Source organism: Thalassophryne amazonica, chromosome 17 (genome assembly GCF_902500255.1).
Source record: "Thalassophryne amazonica chromosome 17, fThaAma1.1, whole genome shotgun sequence".
NCBI classification, from domain to species: domain Eukaryota; kingdom Metazoa; phylum Chordata; class Actinopteri; order Batrachoidiformes; family Batrachoididae; genus Thalassophryne; species Thalassophryne amazonica.
This window is the reverse complement of record NC_047119.1, coordinates 27,099,197-27,118,754: the sequence shown is the minus strand read 5'-3', so window position 1 is coordinate 27,118,754 and position 19,558 is coordinate 27,099,197. Positions and strand designations below refer to the sequence as shown.

The window sequence follows — 19,558 nt, the reverse complement described above, 5'->3', positions numbered from 1 at the left end:
AGGCCATGGGGTCACTGACACCATAACATCTACACGCCGTGGAATCATTGAACCTAAAAAAGTTTGTTTGCTCAGTAGTAAAAAAAAAATCTGCTGTGACTGGATAGTATGTATCCTTAGCGCTTGGCATCAGTTTATTGCAACTTGCACCTTTCCCACAAGCTACTGTCATCTGAGCACTGATATTGATATTGCATGTGCTTATAGACAAAAACAAGAGATAAAGTTCAATTTATTATTCAACTAAACTGCAATTTTTTTTTTTAACGTTTATCTTCTCTAAACAAGGCCATAGGGTCACTGACCCTAAAGAGATTCCCTCCTTGGCACAGTGATGTATTTCTTTTTCTCTCTTTCTCTAAAATTGTATATAATAATCATTAGATTATTAATATATAAACAAAAATAAATTTCAGAAATATTACAATTTGAAAACAAATGCACCCCAACGTGATGACAGCTGCAACTGCTTAATGCTAACTTTTAACATTGAAAATGCCATATATATGCTAACGCGTTAGCATTGGGATCCGGATCACTAAAATTTAATCACTTGTTCCTCTTGTCATTTCCAACCACTCCACAAAATATCAAAATCCGTTCAAACCTTTTTGAGTTATCCTGCAGACAAACACAACCTAAAACATAACCTCCTTGGTGGAGGTATAAGGCAGATAAAAGCTGATTTTAATAATAAAGTGATTTTCTTGTCAAAACAGGTTCATGAAGACATTAAAGCATTGGTTAAGTTTGCTGAAATAATATGAACAGGTTTGCACACCTAGTATCTTGTGCAGCTAAAAATTCCAGTTCAGATTTGTTTCAAGATCAGCAACAGGAAATGTGTAAATCTCAAGTACATTCAACTAGTGGTGGCTACATAAACCCCAGACTTTTGTCATCCTACTTCCTTGAGAACATCTCAATAAAATCTGCATTGCAGTCCTCACTGGGACACAGCAACCTTTGTATTTGTGCACTTCAAAGTTGAGAACATGATCGTGTCCTTCAAACAGATTAAATCTCAGTCAGTAGAATGCCAATATGTTTTATTAAAAAAATAAAATACAAATGATAACCTAAAGAGTACACAGCAAACTTTGACCAAACCAAAGTATTCCATGAACGCATCATTCAGTGCTTCCCTCTTCACTCATTTTGGCTGAATTAAACTGTGCAGAAAAAAGTCCAGTCTGTTTGTAAATGCCTGGTTTTCTCAGTTGAAGACTGCATTAAAACGAGGGGAAAAAAATAAATAAAACCATGGCACCTCGGTTTGGTATTATTAAAGCAAAGATCAAACAAGTTGCTGACAAAGAAATCATAGCAAGAACGGTAATGCTGTTTCTTCTGAATGCAACAAGTCTGTCATCGAGCCTGGACCTGCTGCGAGGCCGCAATCTGGAGATCTAAGGTGAGCTGTGTTCCATGTTGAGGTCTTTCATATGTACATTTACAAAAAAAAAAAGTTAACTAAACATTAAAGGCAACAGTTACATATTCAGTCAGTGGAAAAATTCTTTAACAAGATAACTGTTGTTTATACAGATTAGTGCATTAAAAACAGGGATGGAACAGTAGCAAACATCCACAGCAGGGAGGTAAAAATAAAGCAACATTCAACATTCTCCTGCAACTTGATGTGGTTCTCCCTCAACAAAAAATCTAAAATTACAGTTAGTGGTTAGTGACACGGGCAAAATGGTTTCCACTCATGAAACAAAAACTGGCAATATTTAACTTAAAACCCCTCACCATTACTCTCAGTATTTACACATCAACATACATCACTGGAATAGCAATCCAATATTTTAATCTCAAAACTTATGTTTATTTCAACAAATACATGTAACCAGACATCCTAAAGTACAGTGCCACGAGTAGAGTAATATTGCTTGTACTGGGGCTGACCAAATGACAGGTGAGAAAGGATTTGCAGCATATAACGGTAGGTATATGTTTTGTTTTTTTTGCATAGCCTAGTCGAGTAAAGTAGAACACAGAGGCAGAGATTTATCAGGCCTAGCCAAATAAAACAAACGTGCATGCTCGAATACATATTTTCATATGTAACACCTTAAAAATTCAAACCAAACTTTGTATTTAACATAATACATATCAAAATATGTACAGGCTGTCCCCGAGTAGCATTTCGGAGCTACAACATTCCATCATCTATAAACACTCAAGTTTTCAAATCAGTCAATGTACATCAATTCTTATGTACAAAATTTGAGGATGTTTTTGTGTCTACATCAAAATCCACATACAGGAATACGACCATTTGTAACCCGGGAACCGCCTGTGTTGTACTTCAGTGCACGTGCATTTGTTTTACATTCAGTTAGGCATGATTAGAGATGCAGGACACAAAGTCAAAGTATGACAAGACAATAAAACAGCTTTGGCTTTATGAGACTGGTTGATGTATTAATGGGAAATGCTAGCACTTTTTTTGAGCCCTGAGAGCATGAAACCCAACATGTTAGCGACACAACAACACGGCTCGGTGAAGCACGGACATTTTGGTAGGAACATTCTCTCAACCCATCTGCATGGGTGGCTCCATGCGGAGTGTTTCCAAGAGTCTGCATGTACAGTCAAGCACATATTCCCATAACTGAGAACAACAACCTCAGCAGAGGGCGGGGTCACAGTCAACAAAGGGTCAGGTAGGGGCATCAAGTAACTTTTTAGAGATAGAGTATCGGATATTGTTAAATATTAGCTCAACAGCAACATTAAAGAATGACTGAATCCAAACATAGTGATCTCTGCAATTGTGGCTTAAAACCAAACCAAGTACCAACAACTTGTTGAATGAGATCAATATTTTAATCAATATTTGTCCAAACTTGATGACTGATATAGCCCTTATCAAGGTAAATGTATAAAAACCAGAGGCGTAATAGTTTGGCAATGGGAAAACTATCAACCTCCTATTCAGACACACAGAAAAGAACCCCCTGATCATCACTATCATTAGTATACAAATATGCAAAACTTATACAATTGAATGAAATGCATCACCACCACAAAAAAGAAAAAAAAAAAAATTAAACCCTTCATCTTCTCCCCCCATTCAGTTCATATCAAACCCTAAATGTAACGGCATCAGCACAAACTCCGAATCTGTTCTGAACAAATTCCCGCAGTGCCAACTGACTACATGCAGGAAATTTTAGTTTCTGCGCAGCAACAACTGCTCATAAGCAAATTCAACGTCACCACTGAGTATAATGCTACAGCACATCACACGACATCTACATGTGGTCGCTTACAAACCACATCCTTCTCTACCAAAGCTAGATTACTTTCTCACAATAAACACGGATGAAATAATCTACAAAAAAAAAAAAAAAAAAACTCCCTCATCTGCCATTCTATAACATAAGTCGCTCAATTTAATCAACTGTAATAAGGCATTAATACGTCTGTTTTTGCTCATGTTTGACTGTGCAGCTCTACAGCAAAACATGCTCAGTAAAGTATGCAGAAAGGCAGCTTAAGGTGTCAGTCAAAAATGTCGTGGTCCTCGACCCAACAGGTGTGCAGCCGTGCTCAGTCTCTGGCCAGAACATTCTGTAAACGGGCCAAATTTTCTAAAAGATCAGACACGTACGCTCTCTACTTCAGAGCATCTATATAGGTTGACAAGTATGACACCTCTGGAAATGTTCCTGCCCACCCACCAACTCTGTTCTAGACACTTCATGTAGATTGGCAGCTGTTACCGTTAACTGCATTAGGCCAGTCGCGGGACACAGATGCTAAAATGAAGTGAAGCATCCTTTAAAACATTTTTCTACACTTCAACCAGTATGTGGTTCACCTTGGAAAAGGGTGGAGCCATGGCATCATGCTACCTTCTGTAAGAAGGACCAGATTTTGAATTGCAGATACGAGTTCAAGCCCAATACCCTCTTCCCACCTACTACACAGAAATGAAAATAAATTGAATGTGTTAATATATTCAACTGCTTTTCACTAAAATGATTAAGTTTCACGACTTGGCTGTAGAAAAAGAGAACATCACATTGTTAAAGTACTTTGTGAGCGTGAGGGAGAATCGCAGACCTGAATCTCGACACTGTGCTCATTTTGTCACAGTATAGCAACTCTCACACCTGGTCGAGTTCAGCACCTTAACGGTCTCATTTACATCCAGAGTACTTCGGAAGATTTCTCCAAGCAGCTTTCACCTCGCAGCGTTTAACGCCAAGCTCTGCCAGCCAGCCATGCCACTCAACACAACTTGGCACAAGTCGGAAAAGGTAGTTTTCTACCTTAGCCCAACCTACACTGAACTCAGAACAGCCCAGGACAAGCAAAGTACAAATCTGGGTGAAATCTCGTGTACTTCAGGCAAACACGTTTTCAAACCTAAACAGCCCAAACAAATGTGTACTTGATTCAAAATAGTGCAGGTAAGCAGTTCTGTCGTCAGTGTAAATACTGGACATAATTATGCTGAGCCGACACCTAGGCACTCTGAATCAAACTAAGGAAGCCAAGAGTACAACCAAGCTCCTGAAAGCTGAGCATATTAAGAACTAGTATGAGGTTATCCGACCTTTCTCAACTTGTGCCGAACAGCATGTTGAGCTGTGCCGTTTTAGAAAACTCAAGGTGGGAGCTACGCATCGGGGGGGGGGGAACAAAAAAAAAAACAACTTGTGCATACCCCATCCCCCAACAAAATTTTAACATATATAAAGTTGCAACTTAATGCTTTATTTTCCACAAAACTTACAAACAGAAGACTTCTCTCCTGACGTAACATTTTGTTGCATACTTTACAGGATGCACAAACAACATGCGTCGCAGAGGAGCATGTAGTTATTCACTACTGATTCTGCAGCTGTGCCAGCATGAGTCCGCTGCACAGCAGAGTGCACATCCACCTAAAGCTACCCATGGAAAATATGACAGCAAATCCCTGTTGGGTGCTACTGAAGCCACAGAGAGCTAAAAATGCACCTGCTATCAAGCTATATAGCAAATAGCACAAAGTAGCTCAAAGTAACACCACGTCCAAAATTCAGTAGAAGCCTTTGATGTGTGGATGCTGCTGCACACTGAGGAACAGACAAAAGTATCACTACTGCTTCAACTCAATGAAAGTTGCACAAACATGCCTCATGCTGTCGTGCGATTTTGTTTGTATCATTCCTTGTGCTAAGGAGACGGCACTTTGAAAATAAGAGTCATCAAGCCTTCTAGAAAACATCCACAACCTCTAGCAGCACCTGTTATTGGTAAAACCTGCTGAAGCACAAGCTGCAATGAAACTATTCTTTTGTATTAAACATTTATCTCTAGAATGAGCACAACATTCTTCAAAATGTTTAAAATGAATCACCATGATCCAACATATGTAGGGTCACCGCAAGGCATTTTATTGATTCGTTTTTATAGAAATGGATTAGCCTTACATCCGTTGTAGTTAGTCCTTTAAAATGATGCAGTCAAGAGCCAATGTGCACACACATATACATGAGATCAGATATATTTGATCGTTCCTGCCTCACAGCTACGCCCGATAGCGACTGTGTGGCTGAGTTGCTTTTGTCAACATGATCTGCTTTCTCTCCTCTGCGGTCCCACAGGCTCCAAAAGACAACACCAGGGGTGACATCACTATGCAGCAGTGCCCAGGATTTTAAAGCACATACACACACACACACACACACACACACACACACACACACACACACACACACACACACACACACACACACACACACACACACACACACACACCACTTTTGGGAAACAAACATGTGCTGTTATAGATTTATTCAGTATTGTCCGCAGCGATAAAGAGGTTTGTTTAGCAGTAGTAGTGGGGACAGAGAGAAATGCTGACCGTGCTGGTATGCTCTGGGGTGACCATCCCACCAGAAGAACTGTATCAAATGGAAGGACTGTCACCACTGTTCTGACCAATGAGACCGAGAACAAGAAGGCAGTGCTCAGACAGCAAGTAAACACCATGACTTCCTGTTTCAGCAACAATAACTAGCCAATGAGCTTCCCTCACTAAATGTTAGCATGAACATGCAGTTGCTAGTTTCCCCTTTAAGAAAAGCAAATTAAAAAAAAAAAAAAAAAAGAAAGATATCTGCTAACATTATAGGGTCTTTTAAGTCATCTTTCAGAAACAGAAGCTGAAAAGGATTTGTTACCACCATCATGACATTAGGCCTGAGTGTTAGTTTGAAGAATTAAAAGGACAGACACTCAGAAGACGATGCCAACAGCTGTCCCACCCCCCCCACTTTCTTTTTTTGTCACCGTGTGAATCAGAAAGCAGCACTAGTCGGCTGCTTAGTTGGCTGGTATGCTGCAGATCACACCATGTGGCCTCCGGAGCTGGTGCTGGCGGTCTGGCTGGGCAGCTCAAAAGTGCGCTCCTTCTGGGTGAAGTGCTGCTGCTCACGCCCGGCGCAGCAGCCCCCATCAGCAACCCTGCACAGCCGGTGCTCTTCATCACTTTCCTCAAGCTCAGAGCCCTCATTGGCATCCAGCTGACACACACACACCTCAATCCCAGAGTCGCCCGTTACATGCCGACGCCGGGTGACGAGCTCCTCATCCTCTTCTGCTCCCATTGACGAAGCCTCGGCATTCTGCTCGGTGGGAGACGACGCCTGGATGGGTGTCTGTTCTGCTTCCTGACCCACTGATGAGCCAGAGGCCTCAATGTCCACGTCAATCCGGAAATGTCGAGCCGAGGTGGCGTCTGGCTGGTGCACTTGTGAAGGGAGTGCTGGAGTAGTCTCAGGAGGATTTTCAGAATAAGGTGGCGGTGGTGTCGGAGGGTGGCCTACAACCTCTTCATAGTCAGGAAGCTTGCAGTCATTCCAGAACCCTGGAAATTCAGTGAATGCACAAGCATTAAACTTTCGTACCACAAACCCCACCATTAAAATGCAGCTGTACATCTCACACCCTGGATAAGTTCACTAACAAGAATACAACCCCTGGAAAAAATTATGGAATCACCGGCCTCGGAGGATGTTCATTCAGTTGTTTAATTTTGTAGAAAAAAAAGCAGATCACAGACATGACACAAAACTAAAGTCATTTCAAATGGCAACTTTCTGGCTTTAAGAAACACTAAGAAATCAAGAAAAATAATTGTGGCAGTCAGTAACGGTTACTTTTTTAGACCAAGCAGAGGAAAAAAATATGGAATCACTCAATTCCGAGGAAAACATTATGGAATCATGAAAAACAAAAGAACGCTCCAACACATCACTAGTATTTTGTTGCACCACCTCTGGCTTTTATAACAGCTTGCAGTCTCTGAGGCATGGACTTAATGAGTGACAAACAGTACTCTTCATCAATCTGGCTCCAACTTTCTCTGATTGCTGTTGCCAGATCAGCTTTGCAGGCTGGAGCCTTGTCATGGACCATTTTCTTCAACTTCCACCAAAGATTTTCAATTGGATTAAGATCCGGACTATTTGCAGGCCATGACACTGACCGTGTGTTTTTTTGCAAGGAATGTTTTCACAGTTTTTGCTCTATGGCAAGATGCATTATCATCTTGAAAAATGATATCATCCTCAAACATCCTTTCAATTGATGGGATAAGAAAAGTGTCCAAAATATCAACGTAAACTTGTGCATTTATTGATGATGTAATGACAGCTATCTCCCCAGTGCCTTTACCTGACATGCAGCCCCATATCATCAATGACTGTCGAAATTTACGTTCTCTTCACGCAGTCATCTTTATAAATCTCACTGGAACGGCAAAAACCAAACAAAAGTTCCAGCATCATCACCTTGCCCAATGCAGATTTGAGATTCATCACTGAATATGACTTTCATCCAGTCATCCACAGTCCACGATTGCTTTTCCTTAGCCCGTTGTAACCTTGTTTTTTTCTGTTTAGGTGTTAATGATGGCTTTCGTTTAGCTTTTCTGTATGTAAATCCCATTTCCTTTAGGTGGTTTCTTACAGTTCGGTCACAGATGTTGACTCCAGTTTCCTCATTTGTTTTGTTGTGCATTTTTGATTTTTGAGACATATTGCTTTAAGTTTTCTGTCTTGACGCTTTGATGTCTTCCTTGGTCTACCAGTATGTTTGCCTTTAACAACCTTCCCATGTTGTTTGTATTTGGTCCAGAGTTTAGACACAGCTGACTGTGAACAACCAGCATCTTTTGCAACACTGCGTGATGATTTATCCTCTTAAGAGTTTGATAATCCTCTCCTTTGTTTCAATTGACATCTCTCGTGTTGGAGCCATGATTCATATCAGTCCACTTGGTGCAACAGCTCTCCAAGGTGTGATCACTCCTTTTTAGATGCAGACTAACGAGCAGATCTGATTTGTTGCAGGTGTTAGTTTTGGGGATGAAAATTTACAGGGTGATTCCATAATTTATTCCTCAGAATTGAGTGAGTCCATATTTTTTCCCTCTGCTTGGTCTAAAAAAGTAACCGTTACTGACTGCCACAATTATTTTTCCTGATTTCTTATAGTATTTCTTAAAGCCAGAAAGTTGCCATTTGAAATTACTTTAGTTTTGTGTCATGTCTGTGATCTGCTTTTTTTTCTACAAAATTAAACAACTGAATGAACATCCTCCGAGGCCGGTGATTCCATAATTATTGCCAGGGGTTGTATAACAACTCCCAAAATGCAAAAGTTACAACTACAATATTGTGGGTTTAATCAACTGCTAAACCTTCAGAACGTTAGCGCTGAATTAGTGACTCACCTTGTAAACAGAGTAATCAAACAAACTGCTCAGTAAAAATCTTTCAATTTGCTTACTTAGTAACATTAAGACTGTTATGTTTCTGAAGCTGTGTTATGTGAAGAATCTGATTCAGGTTATGTTGATTTTAAAACAATGAATCGAGCCAATTGCAGTAGAGCCTGACCAATATGAATTTTTAGTGGCAGATACAATACCTGTATGAGGACGTAAACCACATAATACACATAAAAACAGGTGCAATTATTCCTAGAATTTCAGGGGTGATGGGGATTCTAGCCATGCTTGACAGCACTGTAGAAAGTAGCCAGAGGGCATTCTACTGAATAAACTACATAATGACACCATTTCCAGCATTCAAAGTGTTTTTCCACTTTTTTTTTAGTAAAATAAACGTTTTCATATCTGCAAAAATAATGCTGATAGCGATGTTGGTAAAAGGCTCATATCACGCCATATTAATGCCCAAATGGTGTATCAGTCAGGTTCTAGACTGTAGTTTCTCACAGCCATAATGCCAGCTAAATTTTCTTCTTTGCTACACGTTAGCATGTGACATCATTAACGTCAGAGGTCTAATGCATTTGTTAGCCCCACGAGAGCAGACCTCTACGCAGAAAACCACATTTCGATATCTTTGCCACTTCTTGGAATATGGTCATTAATGCATTTTAAATAATGACCTCTGATTTGACCTTGACATGGCCTGTGCTGCAAGAAAATGTCCACTGAGTTTATTCTCCAAGTATGGTGGAATAGTGTGGTTACAAGGAGTTGAGGTGATGACGGTAGAATTTAAATACTTAATGTCAACTATCCAGAGTAATGGAGAGCATAATAGAGAGGTGAAGAGAGTGCAGTTTCCCCTAAACAAGGTTTACCTATATTACTAACAAGGAGTTAAAACAAGTGTGATGAAATTCCTCCCAAAAAAATGTGGGAGCAGTTGATTTCAGAATGCTTATACCCTTGGACGGACCGACCGACATAATCACCCTTCGGGCCTTCGGCCAGCGAAAGTGGCAGAGCTGAAGATGCTGCAACTGTCTTTGGGAATCATGAGGATGGACAGGATTCGGAATGAACATATCGCACAGATGGGACAGCTTGGACACAAAGTCAAAGAGGCAAGACTGAGATGGTTTGGATATGTGCAGAGTAGAGACCCGGAGTATATAGAGAGAAGGATGCTGAGGATGAAGACACCAGGGAGGACAAAGAGGAGGTTTATGGATGTCATGAGAGGGAGGACATGATAGTTGTTGGTGTGATAGATAAAGATGCAGAGGACAGGGTGAGATTTAAAGGAATATCTGCTGTAGCGAACCATGATGGTAGCAGTCACAAGAAACTCACATAATTAATTGTGTTAAACTAAATAAAATGACAACTACAAACTGAATAGTCTGTGAAGACCAATTTAAAACAAGCTTAACACTTCATGGACAAAACCGGTTTCAGCTTTAATGTCAAAGTGCAGTGTTGGAAGATGTACCTAAAATAAACACACCCACTCAGAATTTGATAAAAATAAAAAAAACTTGAACACTGTGTTATGCAAAGTATCTTGAGGGAAAGGCCGCAAGGTACATGTGCTCTTGTTAGTCACTTGCAGCTGAGTTACGATCTGGACGCATATGCAACTTGTTCCTCTCCTGTTTGTGAAATGAGGAGACAACATATTAAGTTTCATTTGATGTCTGGAGTAACCACTGACATTCACAAGGTATCTTTGCTGTCTGCAGATAATGTCCCAGCAACACCAAGACTGCCACACACATACACAACTTGTAGCCAAGTACTGACAAGAACTGACACTGAAGAGAAAAAACCCAAATAAAGACACTGTCCCAAGGAGCATTTAAGTGTTGTGGAGTATATGACAAAAGGTGGTGCGCACTACAACAACTTGAAATTTTTTATCTTTTTTGTGCAGAAAGAAGTTTTTTACCCAACACTCGGCTGTGGGCAATAGCTTTGGATAAATAAAACATGCCAAGAGATGGTTACTATCAAAGCATAGGCACTTAACGCCACTGCATAATTCAACAGACTGCAGGGCTTCCACTACATCAATATAGGCTGCCATGTCATCGTGGACATGGCAGCCTAACTAGAATTTTATTTTTAAGTAATGCCAACAAAATAATGTAAAACACCACCATATAACCATTAATTTAAAATCATTCATTATCATTTCAGCACATCTGCAGCACTTGTGTCAACAGTGTAGCACCAGGTGAGGCAGTTCTAAAACCAGTATCGCACTAGATGCGTTGTGGTCACTGAGCTGCTGAACTACTACAGTTCAGGCACATACATGTATTTCCACCTGCATTTCTGCTGACTTTTTGTTGAACATTGGTACAGCCAGCTCCATCTTTCCACATTATTTGTCTTTGATTATGGCTTTTTAAATAATGTAAAATAATTTTTTTTTATTATTATTATTCTTTTACAAGGCAGTAAGCAACTTTTTTTTTTGTTGTTTTTTTTTTGTTTTGTTTTGTTGTTTTTTTTTTAAATCAGCATATGCAGCTGATCTTATCAACTGTCAGCCAACAGCATCACCCTGAAAGTACACATCAGGTTGTCATCTGAACAAACAGCTTTTTTTTGTTTGTGTTCTTAGACTGTCTTTATAATCCAGACCTGGTGGGTCAAACAACTCTTTGTACATTTCATTAAGAACTATTTGGAAAAGTTAAGACCAGAAAACTGACTTGCTCTAACCAGATAACATGAGACTTAAAAGCTGAAATACTTAAAATACGAGGTCTGTGAGAAAAGTAAGAGACCTTATTATTTTTTTCAAAAACTATATGGATTTGAATCACGTGTGATTACATCAGACATGCTTGAACCCTCGTGGGCATGCAAGAGTTTTTTCACGCCTGTCGGTTACGTCATTCGCCTGTGGGCAGTCTTTGAGTGAGGAGTGGCCCACCCTCTCGTCGAGTTTTTCATTGTTTAGGAATGGCTCAGAGACTGCTGCTTTGTTTGATAAAAATTTTTTCAAAACCTGTAAGACACAACTGAGTGGACACCATTCGAGAAATTCAGCTGGTTTTTGGTGAAAATTTTAACGGCTGATGAGAGATTTTGGAGTTTTACTGTCGCCGTAAGGACGGCCCACGGTGCCTGACGGCGATGTGCGCTCCGAGGCGGTGTCGTCTCGCTGTTTCAAGCTGAAAACTTCCTAATTTCAGGCTCTGTGGACCCAAGACATCGTGAGATAACAGAGAACTTTCAGAAGAATTCGGGATCAGAAGTTTATCCAGACATTCCACTGTTAAAGAAGATTTTGTAATGAAAGAACGTGCGGGCAGATTCGCATGTCGGGAGGTGTTTTTCATGTCGCGGCGCAGACGGATTTGCGGCGTCATCACGGATCCGACTCTGCAAATTCGTCCGCACGTTCTTTCATTACAAAATCTCCTTTAACAGTGGAATGACCGGGTAAACTCCTGATGCCAGCTTCTTCTGAAACTTCTCTGTTCTCTGACGACGTCCTGGGTGAACAGAGCTTTAAATTAGGATGTTTTCAGCTCGAAAACAGCCAGACGGACGCCACCTCCGACCGCGCCACGCCGATCCGCTTTGTGGGCTGTGCTTAAAGCGAAAGAAACTCCACAATCTCTCATCAGCCATTAAACTTTACACCGAAAACCAGCTGAATTTCTCGAATAGTGTCCACACAGATATCCCTCACCAGTCCTGAAAAAAAATTGATAAAGCAACGTGCGTCGCAGCGTCCCTGCAGCGTCTCAGATAAAGAGATTCCGACGGGAGGGGGAGTCCACACCTCACTCAAAGCCTGCCCACAGGCGAATGACGTCACCGACAGGCATGACAAAACTCACGCATGCGCACGAGGGTTCAAGCTTGTCTGACGTAAAAACATATGAATCAAATCCATTTATTTTTTGAAAAAAATAAAATGGACCGCTTTTTTGAAATCACAGACCTCAAATACGTATAAATTTTTTTTCCAGGTCTATGGCCTCTTCATACATGAAAACCAACTTTCAGATACTGAAACTAAATTAAAACTATGAATGCTTTTAATAGGAATACAAATCTATTTGTTTGTTTAAGAGTTTGCTCAAAGGCAAATCATTTTTGGTAGGACAAAACTGATCTCAGAAACAGGCTGCAAGCAGATCACTTGGCAGGCTGCATGAAGATTTTGATAAATGGGCCTCCTGTGGAAAATATCCACATCATGAAGACAAGATTAAATTCTTCTCCAAGCCAAGGACGATTAAGAGCAACAATGAACTGTGTCCATTATGTGCCATTTTATAAGTTAATTACATTTAGTTACAGGTTGCAGTTCATTTGTATACAATAAAATAATTCTATAATTGTTTTCAAATTAATGTTTGCATTTTCTGAGCACCTCGCAATTGAGTGTTTTTTTTTTTTTCTTTCTTTCTTTTGTGTGATTACCATCTGGCTTGGGGGAAAAAAAAAATATTCGGGAAAAACTCTTGATTGTGCCAAGGAGAGTGCCAGTCTAGTTAATGTTGTCTACTTTATTTGTAATCAGCAAAAAAGTCCCTTCGAATGCTCCCTTGTTTTTCAATCAGGGGGTCACCACAGCAGATCTGAAGTGGATCTACATGTTGATTTGGCCCAAGTTTTACGTACACCGGATGCCCTTCTTGATGCAACTCCACATTAATCAGCAATTACAAATAATGTTATTGAATGAAATGTGTGAAAAACCAAGGCTCACATTTACTATTTGAAAACAAAGTCAAGCAATTAACAGTCAGAAGTAGGAAGTAAAATTCTGAATACATAAAGTGTACACAATAACTACATAACAAATGCTGCCAAAAACTGGACGTTTTAAACTTAAAGGCTGAGACGACTTACTTGGATTGAGTGGAGGAGGAGAAATGAAGGAGGTGGAGGCTCCTTGGTAGGCCATGAGGCTGATTTCCCGTTGACGCTGCTCCTGTTGGAGACGCATTTTAACCCTCCGGTGTCTGTAGGCACAGCAGCAGCTCAGCATGATGATCAAGGTCCATACCAACCAGAACCCTGTGGGAGGACAACAGCTTTGTTGTCTATTAGTTATCCTTGATGCTATTTTTGTTAGGCGTCATCTGACAAATAATATACATTACAGATATAATTTTAGTGGCAGAGTGGGCTAAATTATTAAGATGTATCACGATACATCAAGGTAATTGTATCTTGGGGCCTGTATTGAATGATATTTTTTTAAATGAGTGTCACGATACCATGAAAAGTAAACTACTGCATGGAAGAAATAATGACCTCTTGTGTAAGAATGATAAATGGTTTCTAAAGATATAAAACAGGAAACAGATAAGATCAAGCAATGCAATTTCTACTTCAGGATAATTTCTTCTATATAGTTAAACATTCATTACTTTCTACATAATTAGGGTGAACAGGGATGTAATTACACATCGAGGTATGTATCAAATGGCAATAGATGTATCATGATATGTACTGTTTCATGGAGTTAGTATATGTTTCACCACTAGAATTTTCCCTACATCTGTATAAACCCGGCAACATGCCGGGCCCACAGCTTTAGAAAGCATATATATTATAGAGATGGCAATTAAAAGGTACTTACACCAGAGTTCATAGTAGTATGTGCAACACTCCGTCTCTCCACAGCAGTAACCCATATCACAGCGGTACCGCTCATTGTTTACACCAAAGCAGAACTCCTTTCCCTTATACACAAAAAAAATAAAAGGTCTGTCAATACTTGCTCAAGCAGAAACATGAAAACGCCCCTTATAGCCGGACGGCAGACTACACTTTCAATTTAGCCATCATCTTATATCATCTGTATATAACTGCCAACTACAACTTGTGCTCCTGTTCACTAACTGAAGTGATTGGGTGCTTTTATTTTATATGATCAAAACTTGAATCAAATAAATCTTGATGCCATTTTTTTATTGCTTTCTGAAATTTGCAAAAATTCCTTGATGACGTAGGGCGAGTCAGGTCAACTAGGCTTGTTTAATTCCTTCTGTCCCCTTTACTATTGCAACTAGTATGGATGAAGTGTTTCTGGATGAAGAGCAAACAGAATTAAAGCAAATAACCTGACTCAACCTACTTGGATACCATGACCTAGATGACTAAGACTTTCCACAGACATCTTTCTTATCGAGTAATGTTTATTAAGCAATAATTTTGTTTTCAAATTAAACTTCATAAATATGGCTGCAGCTAAATATTAGGCCTCATGTAAGAATGTTTTTGTAACCTTCTCTCAAATTTATCTTACCTTGTTTTAGTATGATGGCCTTGTAGGACTATGGCACACCAGATTCAGGAAACACTTGTAACTTCAGAAAATTGCATAGAAGACATGCGTAAACAGGCGAAATGCTACCTATGTCTAAATCCTGAGTGCATTCACGAGGATAGTGAATTAAAATGTAACACCAAAATAATACCATGCAAGGCTAAACACCCTGCCTATATACGACAGAAGTGTCCATTTACAACACTGGCATCTGAGATGGAAAAGAGGAACTTTCTGAATTCATAGATCAACATCCTGCTATCAGAATTAAGCAGTCCAACACAAAACCCAGAGGCCCAATGGGCTGGTGCTTATCTCTGGACGCCATAGTATGAAATGGATAAGAGTCTACAACTCTTCCTTGACACAACACCAGCCCATTGCAGGTTATATCCCCAGCCGAAGTTGATACCCATTTACAGCTGGGAAACATAGGACAACGCAGATGACATGTCTGCACTTCATTGTTCACAATGGTTAATTAGATAAGCTGCAACCTCAAACTGTAAAACTTTGTTTTCTACCACTGCCTTTTAAACTTTTGCTTATTTGCTATCAAGCCAATATTTTGAGATAATTAAATTCATAGGTGGGTGTCTTGATTCCAGTCACAAAACTACCAATAAGGTTGGTGGAGTGAATGAAATTTGCTTCCGAGAACAGAAACGACTGAAAAGTTAGCCAATGTTGAGCTGTTTTACACCTACATTTCATAATTCTGAATGCTTGCAAATAGCATCACTGGACAGAAATTAGTTGTAAATGGTCCCGTCTTTCACAGATTTAATGTTAAAATATGTTACCGATTTCATATCATGTTACATTTCATGTCTCAGGAAGAGGTAAATCAGTGTGCAACATTATTTGTTTTCCATAATTTTCCCCCATAGATGTCTTACACTTTGTTTTTGTTGTCTTTGTTTGTGTAGTTTTTTTTTTTTTTTTTTTGAGTGTTGGGAAAGTTAGTTCTGATGAGAAAATGCTTGAATAAAATAGGTTAATAAAATGTTCAAAGACTACCAGTGAAAATTATTGTCATTACTATTTGTAAATTACCAAAGGATTCATCAGCTGGTCAAAAAATGATAAATGATAGTGGATGTGGTGGCTTGAAGTTTAGAGTAGGGGTTTTCACTAAACTGCCCTTCAGCAGGGGCATTAATCCCTAAATTGCACCTGGTGTGCATGCCTTGCATGGCAGCTTCATGACATCAGTGAGTGAATGGGTGAATGTGAAGAGCATTTTGCCCATCTACATCAGAAGCAAAGGAATTATTTAGAAAAATACTGTAAAAGATAATTGTTAGCTGAAGCCTTAACATGCTTCTGCCAAGGTTAATAAACAACCTTGGAAATTTGCAAGGTTATTAACAACACTGTTGCATGTTTGTACCAAATACATCAGTTACGCCTGATTAAATGAATATTTCACCATTATGGATGTAGATCCTTATCTGGACCTACATGAAATTTCACTTTGTTCTGTCCTATGTGCCTTTTTAAGAAACGTACAAAAATGCAGAAGACTGCTCCATCTTGCTATACTAAAGAGTGATTTAAATATCAAGAATTCACTTCCAACTCTTGACTGATACGAACATTCAGCACTTTGGCTCCAAGTTTTGTAGAGAGGAGATGAAAACTTAAGAATAGGATCAACTTGATTTATCCCAAAATAAAATATTTTGCCAGAGTAACATGATTTTTTTTCTTTTTTTTTTGCAAGATATTTACACAAGATGCTTGACAATACTGCACATAACTCTGTTCATTATGTATTCATCTTGCAGAGGGGGGAGGAATTATAGAGTCTGATTGCCACAGGTAGGAAAGACCTCCTGTGTCGTTCTGTGGTGCACCTGAGACCACTGAGTAACCAAATTTTGAGTAATCTGACATCAGGACAACAGCGAATGCCAACATCCTCGGTGGCTGCAATGATGTAAAATTCAAACTGTTGATTTTAAAGCTGGGACATGTAAATAATCTTAGGTGTAATCGCAATAAAAACATTTTGATTGAGTCCAGTCGTTAACTATAACAGATCGAACTTACTGACATTTTCATGATAATCGAGAAAAAAAGCATAACGAGACACTATCAGAATTCTTAATTTGGTTTTACCAAATTAATAAACACCGCGGAGATGAACAAACTCAGTAGGTTAAGAAAAGCTATAAATATTCTGGTAATAGAAACGGTTTCAATTCATGAGGTTATAGACTCGTTTTAACAACACTTTTGCTCGTCTGTGTTTGCTCACAAACCCCCCTTTGTCGCGTAAGTTAGCAATAGCTAATCCCAACGCCCTTGAGTCGAAAAAACGGGTTCATGAAACACATTTAACGTGACTGTCATCTCTTCTAACGATAACTGACTGTTGAAATATAACTTCTTAAGTCCCCCCCCCCCCTGTGGAGACACACGTCGTCAAGTCAAACGGTAGTGAAATGTCCGGTTTCCTTTGTAGAGGAGACAAAAAAGACCGACAGTGGGCCTTCACACAACTCGGAGCCGGGGCCTCGCCTAACAGCGGCTGCTGACTTCGGGAACGCTTTAGGCGGCTTACCTGCACCAAACAAGTTCCGGAGTAGAACAGAGCTACAATGGATCCCAGTGTTTTCTGCGCCATCTTTCTGGGTTGTTGGCCGCTAACACGACGGAAATCATATAGCAGTCGGAGTGATTTTTATGTCTAACAACCGACGCACTTTAAACCATCAAACTCGTTCTGCTAAACCTTTACAGAAGCTTTGTTACGTCCCGTAATCCACGTGACTGATGACGTACTCACCATCAGTCGTTCAGCGGTTTGTTTGACGTTCAAAACACTATTAAAAAAAAAGTCCTTTGCGGTTTACATTTTACAGTCAACTACATAATTAGTTTGACATGGAGAGTGACATAAGTTTTGTAATTCTGACGTAATTAATTGAACAAAGTAAATAGAATGTTCGTTTTTAATATAAAGTATAATATTTACTGCAAGTTTTCTAGACAGATCAGTGGATGGTCATGTCATGGGCGCAATTTGGTGGGGGATAGGGGGACATGACCCCCCAACCTTTTCAACCAGGGGGGACAGAATATGGTATGTCCCCCCCGCCACCTTCTGACATATATGTGTGTCCTTGACATGCTATGCCAGTCTGGTGTGCAAACCTTGTCAGTCTTATGTGGAAAACCATGTCAGAATAGTATCTTTGTTTCTGCAAGTTTGTATTTTTAGCAGCATTGACTTGTTTGTGCGGGAGGTTGAGAGATACCGACTAGAGATAGTCAGGCTCACCTCCACGCACAGCTTGGGCTCTGGTACCCAACTCCTGGAGAGGGACTGGACGCTTCATTTTTCTGGCGTTGCCCACGGGGAGAGGTGGAGAGCTGGGGTCGCATTGTTTATTGCTCCCCAGCTCAGTCGCCATGTGTTGGAGTTCACTCCGGTCGGGGACAGGTCTCTCACCGTTGTCTCGGCCTACGGGCCGAGCAGCAGTGCAAAGTACCCGACCTTCCTGGAGTCCCTGGGAGGGGTACTAGGTAGCGCTCCGACTGGGGACTCCATTGTTCTCCTGGGGGATTTCAACGCCAACGTGGGCGGCGACAGTGAGACCTGGAGGGGGTGATCGGGAAGCACGGCCTCCCCGATCTGAACCCGAGTGGTGTTCAGTTGTTGGACTTCTGTGCTAGTCACAGTTTGTCCATCACGAACACCATGTTCGAGCACAAGGGTGTCCATAAGTGCACGTGGCACCAGGACACCCTGAGCCGGAGGTCGATGATTGACTTTGTAGTCGTATCATCTGACCTTCGGCCACGTGTCTCGGACACTCGAGTGAAGAGAGGGGCAGAGCTGTCGACTGATCACCACCTGGTGGTGAGTTGGATCCGCTGGGAGGGGAGGAAGCCGGTCAGACCTGGCAGGCCCAAACGTATCGTGAGGGTCTGCTGGGAACGACTGGCGGAACCTTCTGTCAGCGAGGTCTTCAACTCCCACCTCCGGGAGAGCTTCTCCCAGATCCCGGGGGAGGTTAGAGACATGGAGTCTGAGTGGAACATGTTCTCCACCTCCATTGTCGATGCGGCCGCTCGTAGCTGTGGTCACAAGGTCTCTGGTGCCTGTCACGGCGGCAATCCCCGAACCCGGTGGTGGACACCGGAAGTAAGGGATGCCGTCAAGCTGAAGAAGGAGTCCTACTTATCTTTGTTGGTAGGTGGGACCCCAGAGGCAGCTGACAGGTACTGGCAGGCCAAGCGTGCCGCAGCCCGTGCAGTCACAGAGGCAAAAACTCGGGTCTGGGAGGAGTTCGGGGAGGCCATGGAGGAGGACTATCGGTCGGCCTCGAAGAGATTCTGGCAAACCGTCCGACGCCTCAGGAGGCCGAAGCAGCTCTCCACCAGCACTGTTTACGGTGTGGGTGGGGAGCTGTTGACCCTGACTGGGGATGTTCTCGGGTGGTGGAAGGAGTACTTCGAGGATCTCCTCAATCCCATCCTCACATCTTCCGAAG

General features: G+C 41.0%; 1 protein-coding gene across 1 annotated transcript; it reads right to left on the bottom strand.

Moving 5' to 3' along the window:
- Positions 1 to 2,101: 2,101 nt before the first annotated feature.
- Positions 2,102 to 17,834, bottom strand: wbp1 (WW domain binding protein 1). The gene is made up of 4 exons (XM_034191632.1): positions 17,623 to 17,834; positions 14,364 to 14,466; positions 13,628 to 13,795; positions 2,102 to 6,874 (listed from the first exon to the last, which is right to left on the bottom strand). Exons 1-4 carry the CDS (start codon positions 17,683 to 17,685, stop codon positions 6,354 to 6,356), a joined length of 855 nt encoding a protein of 284 aa, XP_034047523.1. The 5' UTR covers positions 17,686 to 17,834; the 3' UTR covers positions 2,102 to 6,353.
- Positions 17,835 to 19,558: the final 1,724 nt, after the last annotated feature.